Source organism: Terrapene carolina, unplaced genomic scaffold (genome assembly GCF_002925995.2).
Source record: "Terrapene carolina triunguis isolate 2854851 unplaced genomic scaffold, T_m_triunguis-2.0 Scaffold234, whole genome shotgun sequence".
Classification (NCBI taxonomy): domain Eukaryota; kingdom Metazoa; phylum Chordata; order Testudines; family Emydidae; genus Terrapene; species Terrapene triunguis.
The window spans coordinates 1,035,735-1,052,744 of NW_020664585.1; the positions used below are offsets into that span (position 1 = coordinate 1,035,735).

At 36.0% G+C, this 17,010-nt stretch overlaps 1 protein-coding gene across 1 annotated transcript in view; it reads left to right on the plus strand.

The window, feature by feature from the left end:
* The first annotated feature begins 36 nt into the window (after positions 1 to 36).
* MN1 (MN1 proto-oncogene, transcriptional regulator) overlaps positions 37 to 17,010 on the plus strand; it is a 41,414-nt gene continuing 24,440 nt past the window's right edge. Inside the window, exon 1 of the mRNA XM_029912626.1 lies at positions 37 to 388. Within this exon, the coding sequence (XP_029768486.1) occupies positions 157 to 388 (232 nt within the window). The 5' untranslated portion in view covers positions 37 to 156. The remainder of the gene's footprint in view (positions 389 to 17,010) is intronic.

The window sequence follows — 17,010 nt, forward strand, 5'->3', positions numbered from 1 at the left end:
GGCGGCGGCGCCCACCCGGGCACCCCGGGCCTGGAGCAGGTGCGCACCCCCACCAGCACCTCGGCCCAGGACGAGATCCACCCGCTGGAGATCCTGCAGGCGCAGATCCAGCTCCAGCGGCAGCAGTTCAGCATCTCCGAGGACCAGCCGCTGGGCATGAAGAGCAAAAAGGCCGAGTGCCCCAGCCAGGCCGGGGCGGGCGACTTGAACAGCTGTTGCTCGGATCCCGCCAAAGGGGCCATGAGCACGATCGACCTGGACTCTCTGATGGCAGAGCACAACTCCACCTGGTACCTGCCCAGCGAGAAGGCCTTGATGGAGGGACAAGAGGAGGACAAACCTCTGGCACCGTGGGAGAAGTCAAAGCCTCCGAATCCCAGCAAAGAAGGTATCTGTTTCTGATCCCTCTGTGGGCGTGAATGGAGGCTGGGGGCACGCGTGGTTCTCATAAAAAGTTTGCCTAATCATAATGCTTGGGGGGAACCTTCCTGCCGGCACAGGCCCCTCACGTTGCTTGACTTGGTGTCCTATCAGGGGAACGAGGGGTGCTGGGGGTTCCCCTCCTCCCCGTGCAATGCCTCGGGGGGTGTTGAAGGTTGAGTTAGGGGGGCCGTCTGTCCTGTTGTTTTGCCCATTTTCAACCATCCCGAGCAGGTCAGTTTCTAATGAAAACAAACAGGCTTTCGGCGGCACCCATTATTTCTCGAAGAACTCTTGTATATATCAACATGTAATTACCTAATCGGGGCTGGTAAAGAGGTGTTAGGATTGTCACCTCTCTCTGTCTACAGCACCCTATATAAACCCGTCTCTTGCGTAGGGACCTGCTAATAGGAAATGCATTGCTGACAGCAGTGTGCTTGGATGGTTGCTTTCCAAGACTAGGTTGGGCATCCCTTCACACACAAAGGAACAATTGTTCCTCTGTGAACTCGAAAGAGGAAATATGTTTGGTCGGGAATTTAACAGGGGAGTTACCGGTAGGTTAGGTAGGTGATCAGTGATTTAGGGAACCATTGGCGGTTTGGGCGAATGGAATCCACATCTCAGATTAGGAACAAAACACTGCCCCTCCCCTATAAACCTACACACTTAGAACTTCATTGGCTAAATGAATAGTGGCTCTTTGCTACTTAAAACTAAGGGAACTCTTACCGTAGAAGAAGCAGACAGTCGGTTTCTTTACAGCTTTTAGGATGATGGTTTTAAAATCTTAACTTGTTTGTGCCCATAACACATTCATTCTAATTTCAATTAGGCAGTATTCTAAGCCATGTAATTTCTGTGTTAACATGGGTGAACTCAACTAATTTTTTCATATTGGATTAATTAAGCAGGGAAAGTTTTAAATATACATGGCAAGTGTTCAGATGGGGTTCTCAGTTTAATTTGCAGAAATACATATATTGACAGAAGAGAACTTCCTGCTGTTAAACATTGCTATATGTATATATATATATAATATAAAGGTTTTGGTGAATCCAGCAAAAATGTGTTTGGGGTCAATGTTGCATAGTGTTTCTAAGTATTTTCCTGTTTATTTTTTAAAAGATGTGGTGCTGAGCTGAGAAGTTTCTACTATTGTTAACATAAAGAAAATATAAAATCAGGCTCAGTGTTTGTCAATATAAAAACATGCTTAGTTGATGTTTAATATCAACATTTAGTTTTCATTCTTTATTCATTTTCTTTATTATCTAGAGGACATTATAATTCTAAAATGGAAAACAAATACATGGATGGAAAACAGTTTTAGTTATAAAAGCTCCTTAACAAAGATGATTTCAGTTTTAATAATTTCCATTTTATCAAAGCCATTTTTTCTAAGCTCACTGACTTAAGGTGTGTGTGTGTGTGTGTGTACACCCTTCCCGCACATACTATATGTGTAAATTGTCTATATGTATGCGTGTGTGTGTGTGTATATGTTTTATAGCATGTACACACATATATGTATCATGTATTTTTATGTTGATTCATTTTGCTAATGTTAGGCTGGTTCAGATCTATTTTTGCTGTCTCCTCTTAAGAGCTGCTTTTTGTAGTACCCTTGATTGACATTGGAATTTAGGTAAAGAGAGATGTTATTAAAATGAAAATGGAGTTTGGGTGGTTTGAAAACTCCATAACTTCCTACTTCCAGTTCTTGTGGGCTTTCCAGCTTTCGTTTTCTGAAGCATGAATGCTAGCCCCCACTGTTTGTCTCTTTGTTCATGTTTAATGCCCAGCACTGGAGACTCTCATTTGAAGCTGGAGTGCTTAGCATGCACAGCAGACTCTAGGAAACCCATCAGCATTCTCCATGCTTCGCCCAGGCAAGGACATAAATTGGTTTGTTTGGGGCCCTTCTTTCCATTTTTAAATGGAGTTGCACACAGCATCCTTCCTGGCCCCTTCTCTTTTATTGTTTCTTGTACACAACATCTAGATCTGACTGGATCAATAGCTAGTTAGCACAAATCACAGTTCCTGTCAGTTCTACCTTGTCAGACATACACACACTCATGCACACTCTAATTAAAAGCAGATTGGGAAAAAATGAAACTAAGTTTTTTAGATTTTAATTTATTGGATTAAAAAAACCTAAGTGAAATATTTTTTGACTTTTTTGTTACAGCTTGGCTTAATATTATAAGCTTTGTTTGAGACAACTCCCCTACACACAGTTTGATATTTTAAAAAATGGTCTTGTTTGATAGTCACCAGTACTTTTAAGGAAATAACTCTTCCTTCTCATATAATGATAATCATAAATATTATTACAAGAGCCAGCTCATCACTCTTGTGCTGGTGTTCCTGGAAGGAAAACTAGGTAACTTGTATTCCTATATAAGGATACGTTTTAGTACTTAAACCTCTTAACATAAAATAAGATATTGATCTAACTCTATCACACTGGATAGATATATTCATTTTGCTTTCCATTTTTACCCCTTGGAAGGTTTAAATGGACCAATTCTTCAAGTGAGACAAGTGATATAGGTAAATAGAGAATTCACTGTAATTGTTCTTTGAAATGATAGGAGGCAAAGTAGATGAGTTCTTTTCCCTGTCACAAAATAAGAAGTATTACATTTTTAATTAAATCATATCCTTACGTGCTTGAAGTTGTGTTTAAGAAAAGGGTTTTATTTATCATGTGACGGAAGTTCAACCCATTTTTAGTCAACTGGAATTTGCCTAAAACAATGTAGGTTTCTAAGTGTTTCCAGTTGTGCATATACAGAAAATGTATGTAGGTTTCAAACATCACTACTTAGGAGCCAAGCATTGGTAATGCTTAATACAGTACAGTGTGAAAAGTTATAAGTTTATTAAAACATTTAATTTTGTTATACTATTAAAATGCTCGTATTTCTGAAGTATAGCTTAACCTCCTTAACAAATATTTTGAATTTTTTTTAAGTTGTACTCACTGGGGTCAGAAAGAACCTCTTCTGTTTTGTACATAACACACAACTACCGTGACATGCATTGATTCGTCTATGGACTTCTTTTGAAGGTTATAAATAGGGTGAATGGAGAAGTTCTAACTCATGGAGCACTGAAGTCAGCATTCCATGTTCTTGAGGCCGTTATCCAAAGTGTGTGTGGTTTTTGTGTTTTTCAGATTAGTTCTACTGTGATTGTAGGAGCTTTGTTAATTGAAGTATTTTCTGTCTGTAGAAGGCAACTCTTTAAATATTCAGTTAATACCCACACTAATGGAAGAAACAACTTGTCTGAATGATTGTTGCAGTGACTGTACAGACTCTTCTTTGCTGATGCTCTGTAATTTTTTGGTAGTGGTACTAGAATGAGTGTTTGTCACGTCTATCATTGTTTGTGGGAGTAGTAAATTTAAGGATAGATAACCATAGATAACACATGCGTGTGTACACACACATACAGCCTGTTTGACATTTTGTGATTATATATTTGGAAGTTTCATCCTATCATGATATTATCTTTATTAAAAATGTATTCTTCAGTTAGGAATATTTCCAGTATTAAGTTCTTTGTCCTAAAATAACCTTTGTGAGGTGAATAGTAGGATTTTCCATAAAGCTTGATAGAATTTTATACCTTCTCTGTGCTATCCGCCCGGGATCTAGTATTGAGGAACATTAACATTGTGTCAGTAGAAATACCGATGATTCTTAAAACCCTAGCTAACTGTAATTAGGAAGAGCCGGACCAAGATCACTTGCAAAGCCCAGGATGAACTGAGTATGTTTCACTTTACTTCATTTGATTAAACTAGGAAAACTTTACTCCAATGGAGTTTTGATTAGTACATTCTGGGAGGCCAATAGTTAAAGTTCTTGGTTTTTGTTTCTTCCCACCCCCACCATTGAAATTTCTAAGGTCCATATTGATGCCTTCACTTGACATTTGCACCACAGGAATATGTAACCTAAAACCACACCGGTGTTAATCAGGGAAAATGAAAATAGATGTGGTTACCCTTTGTGGCTCTTACATTGGTGGTTGCCCATTTTCATTTCCAAGTCCAGCTCAGTACGTTTAATTTCTGATCTTTTGGTTCTTAACTATTTCATAGCAGTAATAAACTTGTCTTTGGAACAAGTCAAGACATAAAATGCTAAGCAAGCAAACTATTTATTTAAAACTGTACATTTCTACAATATATTAAAAAAGGACTTAGATTCTCTCAAGATACGGCTGTTAGTCCTTGTCAAATTTTCTTTTAGCTCCCAATACATTCTTTGGTGGGTTTTTATTTTAGTAAGCTGCTGACTTATTTGAGAGATTTTACCAAGGAGAATAGATTTGTTTACTAAAACGGAATTTGTCAAATTTCCTGTGCAGCATTTCAAATGCTGAAATAACATTAAAAGCAATATATGATTTGAAATTGACTTGTACTGTAATAAGGACTATAGGAGATGAGTTAACACTGACTAAACTTATTTTATAGCAGGGAAACTATGATTCCTGGTGCTATTTTGTTTGCTTGATAGAGGTATTTAAACTTCCATGAGGAATTTTAAGTTACCAGAAATGCAATTACCCTTGCCAAGAAGTTATGTGATATACTCTGCAGATATGAAATATACGTCTTTAATAAATGATCTGGGTTAGCGAGCTGATTTATGGTGAGAGAATACTCCCACTGCAGATTGCAATGAAGATTTCATTGTGCATTTAGATTTGGATTTAATATGATCTCTTAAACTCTTCTGATCTGTAAAAATCTAGCAAGGTTGCTGCTGACTGATTTGGCTTCATTTGAATGACAATAGCACCATTTCATTTACTCTGACCAGCCATTAGCTTTGCAGTATCATTTTATAGAAAAATGTTCCTGTTCAGAAACACTTGCTTCTGTTTTATATACTGTTAGAGATAAAATATTTGCAGCTTTATATGCTAAATATCAGACGAGACTGGGAATAAGGGTAAAATTTTTAGTATCAGTTGCTATAACTGTTCTAAAATACTGAAATATTTAATGCAGAAAGTATGTGGATTTATTGGCTTCAGTTAATGTTGTACTTGTTGTCTGTATTTTTCTTAGTCTTTCATTTCTTTTTCTTTAGATTTTTTCAGTCCAGAGCAATAGATGATTGGCATGAATTCAGATTTGGCTTGCAGTGTTAGTAGGCTAATTTTTTTTGGTAACAGTTTCTGTTATTTTCTAATGACATATTTGATTGTGGGATTGCCTGTAACAGGAATAGTATTTAAAGTGTGTGTGTGTGTGTGTGTGTGTGTGTGAGAGAGAGAGAGAGATATTTAGAATACCCTTGGTCTCTTCAAATTGTCACAGTGTTAAAGGAACTGAGTGAAACTAGAGGTATAGGTCAAAGCAAAGATTTATTCTGATCTGTGATTTTATTGCACTATGTTCCTTTTTAATTTTGTATGTGTACTAGGTCTTTCTAACAAATGATCTAGTAGTGTTTGAACAATTTATTATAAAATAGTAATTCCATTTTTTGTAAGATATCTTGTTCCGTTGTTACTTCTACCCAACAAATTCTGATTTTTATAAGGCATTGAACAAAGGAATGATTAAAATTAAACAGACTTCCGATGATTGTAACAATTAAATCCCAGCCTCTGCAGTTTTCTGGACAATGTAAGGGTTTTGATACAGCAAAATGCTTTTTATATATTCATATAAAATTGTAGTACTAGACAAATGACTGTACACTTAGTATTTATATGTGTGTGTGTGTGTGTGTATATGTATAATTTATAAGTGTGTATGTGCATCTGTGTGTGAAATATGTATGTATATAAAGTGTGAGTGTGTGTAATACTGGTTTAGTCAGAACCTGATTATATCAAAGTATGAATTTCTGCATATCCTGTGGGCTGGCTTTATTGTCTTTTTAAAGAGAAGTTTCATGTTGTTCAGTATTTCCTTTTTTTAATGAAAAATTTATCTGACACCCCCAAAACAGTTGCTACTTGATTCTAACATATTTAAAATATCTAGAGTAAGAGGTTAATTTTGGGGCAGTGGAATTATCGCCTGTCTTGTAACTACTGTAAAGTATATCCTTTTCCTTATTTTCAGGCTGGAATGCTTTATATGCATAATGACATAAATAATCTATGTCAACTTCAGAATGCCAGTCTGTAGTGGGACTCTAATGCAACCAGTAGCAATCATTCCATCAGTTTGTTTTGGCTTTTTTTTCTTTTTAAAGGAAGCCCTTGTATTTTAAAGAAATAAAATGTGTGTTTTTGTTTGTTTGTTTGTTTTTTAAGTAAGACTTATTGAGATCTACTTACTTCAGGGAGACTTTTAAAAGATACATCTTTGATTAGGGATGTACTTAAAACATGATGACTTGGTAGCTCCCGTTTTCTTAGTCTGTATGTTATATTGAGGCTTTTAATTTTGAGATCAATGGCACAGCAGAGGATATCTTTTCAGAAATAACATTGAAGATGCTATCTATCACTTTATCTAAGAAATACGAAATCCAAGCTGACTCTTCTTGCCATCGTTAAATAGTCCAATTCTTAGTTTTAATTTAAAATGGATGTTAAACAGCATTTTCCTCAATATCTTGTAGCTGGATCCCACACTTGGACCATAGTGATAATACTAATAATTTAGACAAAAACATTAATGTCTTTTGTAGTTGGCTGCTTTATCTTCCTGAGGCACTTAAACCATCTTTCTCTTGAAACCTTGATAATTAGTAATGTTATAACAACTATTTTCTTTCCTTTTGCGGAAGAACACCACAAGGAAGTTTCTTGCAATGTGAAGTATGTTTAAGGATTATATTCAAGAGTTGCAAAGTTAAATACCTTTTAAATGTAAGGCTGTGAATTTAACAGCTGGAGGTCTAATCCATTAATTTTAACAAGCTGACTTTCTTAATACTTCAAAGAGAACATCTTAGATGATACTGGATTGCCCAAAAAAAAAAAAAAATCCACAAAACATCCACTCTTTGTTTCACTCTTCTGCTTTCAAATGACAAAAGCCCACTTATGCGAGGAAGGCATTAATGTGTTCCTTAATTGGTGTAATCAGTTGTGTGAGTTTTTTTTTAACTGCACTTGGTCAATGTTGCACTAAATATATATTTAAAAAAAAAAAGAAAGCCGTTCGTTTTATTAGTGTTTTTCTGACACTTAATTTCATTTCTGTAACAGGGCAGGGGTTGGTTTAGGAGACCTAGAATTTGTGTTGTGTTCAACAGCAAAGGGTAATGAGTTTGTATCTCTTCAGGAGACCTTATTTAAGTGTGCAGTGTAGCCCTTTTCGATGGGAGCAGTGCTAATCCAAATGCTGTCATTTCCAAAGAAAGTTTTCTCTTGACTATATTAGACAGTAACAGATTCAGCATAAGCGAATCTTATTTAAAACTAATTCATTCCCAAAGGTGCACACTGCATTGGTTACTAGCAGTTACGGAAAACAAGACATTTCTTGTCTTTGTGTGTTTAACATTGACTGGAAGCATCATTCATGTGTGCTAATAAAATTTTTGCAAATTTGTTTTTATTTCTGTATAGTATTTTAACATAAAAAATGAAGTGCATGAAGTTGCAGTGTCTAGATTTCTATTAGGTTTTGAGGTTTGTCTGAAGAACCTACTCTGGCTTGGTATGCAGAAATCTGGTCATGTTTAAGTGCTCCAATGATAGATTTTGCATTAAAGTAAATATAGTTCATTTGAGATTAAATGCAAAAATAACAAATGTACAAGCCCTAAAGAATTCTGCTGATGCCTCCTGCAGAATGTTTTATTAGACATTGCACTTACTATCTTTTCCGTACAAGCTAGTTTACTTGAACTTTTGTGCATTTGATTTATTTTATCTTGCTATGTACAGTGTTTGAAGCACCTGAAAAATTAGATGAGGTGAAATAAGTTACAAGCTAATTCCCCTTCCCACCCCCCCATTTGTTTGGATACTCCTTGGTAGGCCCTTAGTCATGCTCCCAGGAAAGCATTTCATCATTCAGTTGTTTTGAAATGGCATTTTTATATGGTAAAATAATGTTTTAAAATTAAGGCCAATAGTCATGAAATATTTTAGTGAGATTGTATTTCTAATGAAAAGATTATCCTAAGGGTGAAGAAGGACTGATAACTAAAAAAGCAGAATATTTCTTGGTAAAAAATAAACAAATATAAAAAAACTTTTTGGTTTAAAATCCAGACTTTTAATTCAATGAATGAGGCAAAATGCCCTGCCCCCTCCAAAAAAATGTAATTGCAAGGATTTAATACCTTTTACTATTTTATTTTTCTCTTAGAATCAGTTCATTGGTGAAAGTGCAACACAAGGAAGTTGATCTATTAACACACATGAATGAGAAGTGAACTAAGGATTATAATTATCTGGTTAGAATCTTAGGGTTTTGTATTTTTCCCCAGAAAAGCTCTCGGTTGCATTTTTACATAATCTCCCATTCAGTGACACTTTGTGCCTTTTGGTCTTGTGTGTGAGAAATGACAGAAAGGGAAGGATGGGAGTAATTGAAGGAAATTCTAAAAAGTAAAATAAAAATGCACTGTAACCACTTCACTGTTTCTGGAGAGACTATGCTGCATGTGTTCTGCTATGCACTGTTACGGATGCAGCTTTTGATTGTCTAGGCTACACCAGCCAGCGTGAACAGAAAATATATATGTGAGTAGTCAGTCTCTTGGCTTGATGGCACAGTTGGTCAACTCATTACCATTTGGCTTGTGGTGACTTGAGTTTATATTTGCTTTCGATCACAATGGAATCTATTTTAAAAAGGTTTCCACTCTATTATTATTTAAAATCATTTTTATAGAGCTATAAATTGACATGGGCACTTGATAGTGCTCATTACAAACTTAAGAGCTCTTCCCCACCCTGAACGATTTACAGCCCAAGTAAGAGAAGATAGTCAAATCCAACACAAGAGAAGATATTGGGCAGTCCTTAGTGCGCCTGCAGCCATGTAACAAAATGGCCACACAGAACCAATTTAATTATTGCATGGTACAGAGCAGCCAAACATCTTTAACTTGGACGAAACATGACCAGCCTTGTACTCCTGTTTTAAAAACAAAATGAAAGCAATGTTCTGGAGAGCAAAATAGTTCCAATCAGTATGACAACTTCTGTGCTGTAATGCCCCTCCCCACCCCTAAATATAGACACATGGTGCTCTTTTTATGATCACCGGAGCAGCCAGCACACCATCTTTCTGTGCTTGTCTCATATAATTCCTTAGCTTTAGCATCAGAGGAAAAATAGGACTACTTCAAATACAATTTAGACTGGGATGGCTGGCTGTTTTGAAATAGTAAAGATTACAGAAGAACATGCAGAAGCAAAATCCTTCTTTTTTTTTTTTTGTTCCAATCAAGAGAGAGTTTCAGAACATCAATTTTTGTTAATTCTAGCTGTCTACAAAATGGGTATGAATTTAGCTGGCTCTCTGACTGTGCTAAGAGATGGAGGCAATGAACATGTAAAAAGTTACAAAACTGAAATGTAAAGAACCCCCCAAATCCTTGGAGTTAATCACAGTTTTAACTTCTCTGTGCACATAATTATATCAAATGTTCTAGATAAAGAAAAGTGTTTAGTGGACACATCATTCTAATACACTTCATTGGTTTTCCTTGCTTGGACTGATGTACATCCAAGAAATGACACATGCATGTGTTCAGAAATGAACTGTGTAGCTTGCTGCTCTTACTTGCACAGGGTCTCAGATATCCACTACTGGAGGAAAGATTTGTCGTTAGTTCTAGTTCTGAATTCTTTGCCATTGGCAAATGGAAATATAATTTGACCTAGCCTTGTTGCCAAAATAGAAGCAAAGATTCACAGCACTAGCTGCTGACAGATCTGTTGCTTTTATAATTTGTTTGTGTTTTCTGGAGAGAGCGATTACTTTTTAGTTCAAATAATTACCCAAAGCCTCTCACATTTGGATAATTTATTTTAAACCTCTTTATACAAATGACTTTCAAATATTTTCCATCACAGAAAAAGAGTAGGTTGAAAATCTCTTCCTTGAATCAGACAGATATGAACTTTCAAGAGCTGGAAAAACATGCAGTTGGAGAGATGGTGATACAATGACATTTTTATGTCTCCCTATTAAGCATAATGGAGGGTTGGTTGCTGGCCCTAAATTTGGAACGGTCTTTATCTAAACCCTTAATACCGAAATAGTTTCCTGTAATTACTGTACTGCAGGGAGAACTACAGCTAGGTAAAAGGGATAAAAACTGTTACCTGTCCAATTGTATCAGCCATAACTACTGCATTTCTGAACTTCTGTTTTCAGAGATAAAATTTATTGCAATGATTGTCAAAACTAAGTAGGTTAAAAGAAGACGCAGAAGAAAATCAGAGATGAGGAATATCAAATGAATAATGCTCAGAAAATGGTTTAGTCTTAGCCTCTATTTTTTTGTGATTATTACTTTATCTCAAAGGTTTATGGATCAAATGTTTTTTTTTTTTTTAAACACTAACGCGATTGTTTTTATGTTGGTCAAATTTAGGATATGGAGTTATAAAATTTAGAACTGAGGATATTTTGTCAGTTTCATATTAATATCTAATCCTGTTGTTCAGGCAAAGCCTAATTAAACAGGCCTATTCAGTTCTGGGTTCTGTTTTTACTTTTTGATGGAGCGTATTTCTGCTACGTGTTGTATGGGGATAAGGCCACAACATTAGGACAGTGTATATCATTTGCTTGAAATTATTGTTTAGATTATATTCATTTTCAGATTGAAGGAAACTAGTTTTAATGGGTGAGGGATAGTATTTCATATCCTACATTTTGTTTTGGCTTTGTACATGGTGGTAACTTTAGATTCCTAACCTACCACAGCAAGAAAAAATCCTGTATAATTTTCAAAGTGGTAGTGCCACTTGATTGTGGTATTTGATTGTATTGGGGCTCATATATTCAATCAAACAATAGCTGTTCTTACTTCAGGTCTGAAAAAGGAACCAGAAAAAATTGCTTTAAACATTTTGTAAAACCAGTTTGGTGTATTTCTCCTTTCCCCTCCCTATCACCTTGCAAAATGTATTTTACTTCTCTTCCCCCTCCTCCCCATCCCCTTTAGTGTGGAATAGATTTTAAAGAGTTTTCTTTTTTAATGGTTTTTGATGACTGCTCTTGCTTTCAATAGTAATCTGGCCCAAATAAAAATGGTGAGGAGTGCCCATTACTGAGCTGTAAAAGAATGGGTTATGCAGAAAAACCATTTAGATAAAAATGTAATTTTCCCTTCCACATACAGTGCTAAGAATTAATAGTATATTCTTCCTAAGTGGGCACTCTTCTATTATATTTTTGCCTTAATGAAATTCTTTCCTAAACAGGAGCGTTTCATTTAAAACTTTAGAACAAAATTGATCTCTCTTTATCCCTTCAGAACTGGTGCCCCAGTTTTCAGCAGTTTTTTCTCTAGTTAAATCTTGCTGAAAAGGCTGTTACTGTAGCATATCCTGGAATTTTGTTGAAACTTTTTATACGTTGATGATTCAAATATTAGCACAGTTTGATTCTCCCTTCTTCAGGAACTAAGTTACTGTGCATTTCTTATGTATGAAATTTCGTATCTTCATTTGTGCCTTTTGATTGATTTGATCTGAATGTCAATTGTGTTCTTACCGGCTTTGTTAGGCGCACTCAGCCCATGGCCAGAAAGCAATGAAGACACTAATATGTCACTTACTCATTTTTGCAAGAAATACTACAAAAGCAGAAATACGAAAGTCAAAGGTTAGATGGTTTACTTTGTGGTCACTATCTAGTTTATTTGTGTGTGCGTGCTGGATGATAATCCATCATTTTAATAAATCTTGAGCACAGATGGTTCACTTAAATGCATTATTATACTATGAGTGCATTGTTTTGTGAAAATAATACCCAGAACAATTTCTTTAAATGTCTTAAGCATCTTCAAAATGATTTTAACAAACAATTTTTCTCTTGAAATAAAGAAACACCTAATGGAAAAGAAGGAAATCATTGGCTAGAGTAATGGGAGAAACTGTGGTGGAAAGCCCCATTGAAAGAATCACTCTCTCAAAGAATTAATAGTATTAATAGGCTTGCATCTGAAGAAGTGAGGTTTTTACCCACAAAAGCTTATGCTCCCAATACTTCTGTTAGTCTTAAAGGTGCCACAGGACCCTCTGTTACTCTCTCAAAGAGTCCTTCTGAGGAACTTGTCTGTCTTCACTTTTGTGGTGTTTACTGTTTGGCTGGTCTGTTGTTGCTCTTGTTTTCTCATTATTAAAGTAGCACAAGGCCAGTGGTCCCCAGGAAGGATTGTTGTAGTGCCTTTTGTGCCAAGTAGATCAATGCAGTACATCCCACTCGTATTTTTGGTCACTAGCCTGTGAGGCATGGCTGAGAGTAGTAAATCTGTGCCGGATTAGTCTCCATTGGACACGATGACAGAAGATTTTATGCAGTTTGGAGGTGTGCACACCCACCCACCCACACACCCCAATTTTGGGTGACAGTAATTCTTTTCCTCTACTAGCATTTGCTGTTTTCTTTTTAGGGCATTTATGTCACAACCAGACCCTGATGTGCTGCTGTCATTGACTCTGGCTTCATGCGGTCATGGGTCATTAGCCAGTGTATGTGAAAGCCAAGGTATTTTTTCTTCCCTGTGACAGCTTTTCCTTGGATTAGAAGGAGCAGTTCCCTGATATGAGTGAGTAATGGTCATTCTTCCATTGATGTAGGTATTCATAAGACAAGCAAGCACATTTGGGTTATAATAGCTTTCCGGCAACCATGCAATAGTCATAAATAACCAGTCTCGGGCAATAGAAAATTAGACCTTATAGTAATGCTTTTAACATTTTCTTTTTTTTAATAAAGGTGGGTGAAGATCACAATTGAGAATTATATTTTAGGAGTGGGACTAATGGAAAAAGCCCCTTGCTTCAAGCAGATTTTCACTGCTCATGCTTACATAGAAAAAAGCATTTAATTAAAAACTTGTTTGGCAATGTTCTGATGAGTATTATTAACACACGTCTATATTTAACAAATATTCATGATGATTAAAAAAGAACAGGAGTAAATATACCTCAACGCCCCAGACTTCTCACAAAATAAAAATCTACATAAGCAATATCTTTTAGGCAGCCTCTTGGAATATCTGTTGGGCGTGTCTTCAGGTGTCTTTTTCTTTACTGCAAATTGTTTTTCTTATGATGCATTAAATACAGCAAAAGAGACTTCCTTGTTTTGCAGAGCAACCGCCCTCTGAAATATTTCAGTACTAGGCTAATAAACAAACAGCGGACTTCATGTCCATAATACTGCTTAGAAAATACATCTATCTGCAAATTTTATAAGAACAGCAGTTCTGTTGCAGTGGCCCTGCAATTGGGGTCTTTATTAACTTCCCTGCCCTTGCCCAATGATGGGCTTCAATTCAGTGTTTGCTCTTCCACCTATATTCAAAGGGTCTGATCCTGTTCCCATTTAGGTCAGTGGCAGAACTCTCATTGACTCTAATATTATAGGATCAGACGCAAAGAGAAGAGGAGGTGGGGATCCTGTTTGTTCAAATATATTAGTCTTTTAAATTTTTTATTTTAATTTACAGTTATTCCTCAATTACTTAAACATATTCAGAATAGCCTTGAGCACTCGTTATCTGATTTATTTTAGTTTCTTAATAGTAAAAATGTGAATAGTCTGCAACTGGGCATATCTCACAGACAAAAGAATAAAATGTTGCAGTTTTGGTGACAACCAAAGAACCCTACGCAGAAGCAACTGCCAAAGCTTGACAAAATGTAATGCCTCTTTCTTGAGGTGACAACAGTGCTTTATTCAAAACCTTACATCTGTCTTCAAACACAGTGGGGAGGGAAATTCTACATTCACTAAAAATAAATAAATTTTAAAAATCCTCCCTGTATATAAACAGTATATTCCAAGAGTCTCCTCTCCACCAAGACTCTTGCTTTACCATCTGAAAAAAGGTAGAAATCAGAAAATTGTGGGTTAATCTATTTGACAAGATACAATTTGGTAGACCTAATTTGCAAAGAATAAACTATTTGTTGAATAGTCCCTCCCCCATTTGCATATTAATGGAAAAGAGATAACAAAACTCTAGAATTAAAGATTCAAAATTTCTTCAGCAAATAATTATTGGTTTGCAGATTGTGAATTTGCAAGTATTTGTGATTCTCAATTAGTGTTCAGTCTTGGTTAGCTATGTAAATCACTTAGCATTGTTTGTTCTTTGACTGGAGGACGTATGTACCTAACTAACATACTAGTTGCAAATTATATTTTTGTGTGTAATATTTACAATTTGCAAATCATGCTGTTGACTAGTTAGATTTTCCAATCTATGAAAAGAAAAATACTACGTAATTTAGGTAATTTACCAACACAATTTGAGGTACAGATTATATATTCAATTGTATAAGTTCCAGTTTCATTCATTTTGTGAGATTCATGTAGCCAGTACAGTGCAGATTACAAATCATGTATTTTGCAATCAAATATGTAATTCACTGAAAGCAAATTTTGAGAATTTAAGTTTTTTAGTTTAACATTTGCTCTTTGCAAGTATTGTGACAATTAAGCATGAGCTCTTGAATGTTGTAGAAAATGAAAATAAAAAGGTCACAAAAATGATTGAATCCAAATAATTTTAATTTAAACATATTTGTGAATAACTATTTCCGATGCTTGCTCAACTCTAGTATTTGAAGGTGTATAGCAGGGGTAGGCAACCTATGGCATGCGTGCCGAAGGCAGCACACGAGCTGATTTTCAGTGGCACTCACACTGCCCGGGTTTTGGCCACCAGTCTGGGGGGCTTTGCATTTTAATTTAATTTTAAATGAAGCTTCTTAACCATTTTAAAAACCTTATTTACTTTACATACAACAATAGTTTAGTTATATATTCTAGACTTATAGAAAGAGACCTTCTAAAAACGTTAAAATGTATGACTGGCACGCGAAACCTTAAATTAGAGTGAATAAATGAAGACTCGGCACACCACTTCTGAAAGGTTGCCGACCCCTGGTGTATAGTGTAGTATAGAGCATATGTTGCATCTGAGGTATCCCAAACTAGTGAATATTTATATTGCCGTAGTGGTCTGAGGTATTGATATTGGCATCCCGTTGTGCTAGCTAGCGTATAAACACACACAAATACGCAGTTCCTGAATATGCAGACTCTCAACATGCAGTAAATATCATTGCACAGCTCTGTTCTTCCCCCTGCTCCATTCCCCAAAACAGTGGTTCTAGGACTTGTACAGCCACCTTGTTGTTGCGAAATGTCATGTTTTGCATTTCCTAAGAAAAGCCAAACAGAACACGTGTCTTCTAGATTTTAGTGCATTTCCCCCCACTTTTTGACCAGCTCTAGTACTTAGAACTAGTGTGCTTTGCAGTCTTGAGTCACCTGCTTGCCCTTTGAGAATGATGCATGCAAGCACACACCTGCCAGGAACTCTAGTCTGCGTTCAAATTAGGTTTTGGTGGGTTTTTTTTTTTTTAAGGGTAACTGCATGGCTCAAAGGATTGGGTGTGGGCTACAGGACCTTTCCCCTTTAGATCACCAGGTCAGCGCCAGCCCAGGTCAATAGTGACCAAAGTCATTTCCATCTGAATCATGTTTGTTGACTTATGTGAAATGTGTTGGTGGTCTGTCTCCTTCTTGATGGACAAGTGTGCACATCACAAAGCAACTACGAATACTGGCATTAACTGACACTCTTGTTGGCAGTCTCAGCAGAGAGGCCAAAGACTGAATGGGCCAAGGACTCTAAACTACCCTCTACCTCCTACTAGCTGTCCCTCCAGGTCAGGGGTGAGGCAAACTGGTGAGGAAGGGTTTTGAGAAGCTTGTCTGTTGTGTGATGTTCCCTGTTCCATGGCTTGAAATCTGGCCTCCTGAACCAGCATGAAATTTATATTAAAAATAAACAGAACAATGTTTTAAAACTAGGCTTGGAAGGATTAATTTTTTACCGTAAATGAATATCAATTTAATTTGCACACACACAGACTGACAAAATATTTCTATTGATCATCAAAATTTACAAATAGGCAAAGTAAGAAAAATGCTGCTTGAGAACTTCAGAGTTTGATTTAAGGGTATTTACTTTGTATATTTTGGCACATGATGTTGACATTTTGTGTGTGAATGGTTATAAAGCTAACTTTTTGAATGGCCAATGTCAACTGTCATTAATTATTTTGACCCTCCCATTGTCTAATTCTGCATAATTTCCTGCAAATGTAAAATTTTAAGTCAATAACAATAAAAAAAATCTTTAAATCCATAATTTTGAACAACTGAAAAATTACATAGCTAAAAGTAAAACAAAGCTTAAAAATAAATGTTATCTGTTGAAATTAGTGTGTGTGTGTGTGTGTGTGTGTATGTATGTATGTATGTATGTATGTATGTATATAATCAAATTCTGCCAAACCTATTTAAAATTAAGGTAGATGCAACAAATGATCTGAAGTCATAAGAAAACTCTTTAAGAATATTCTTAAAAAGAT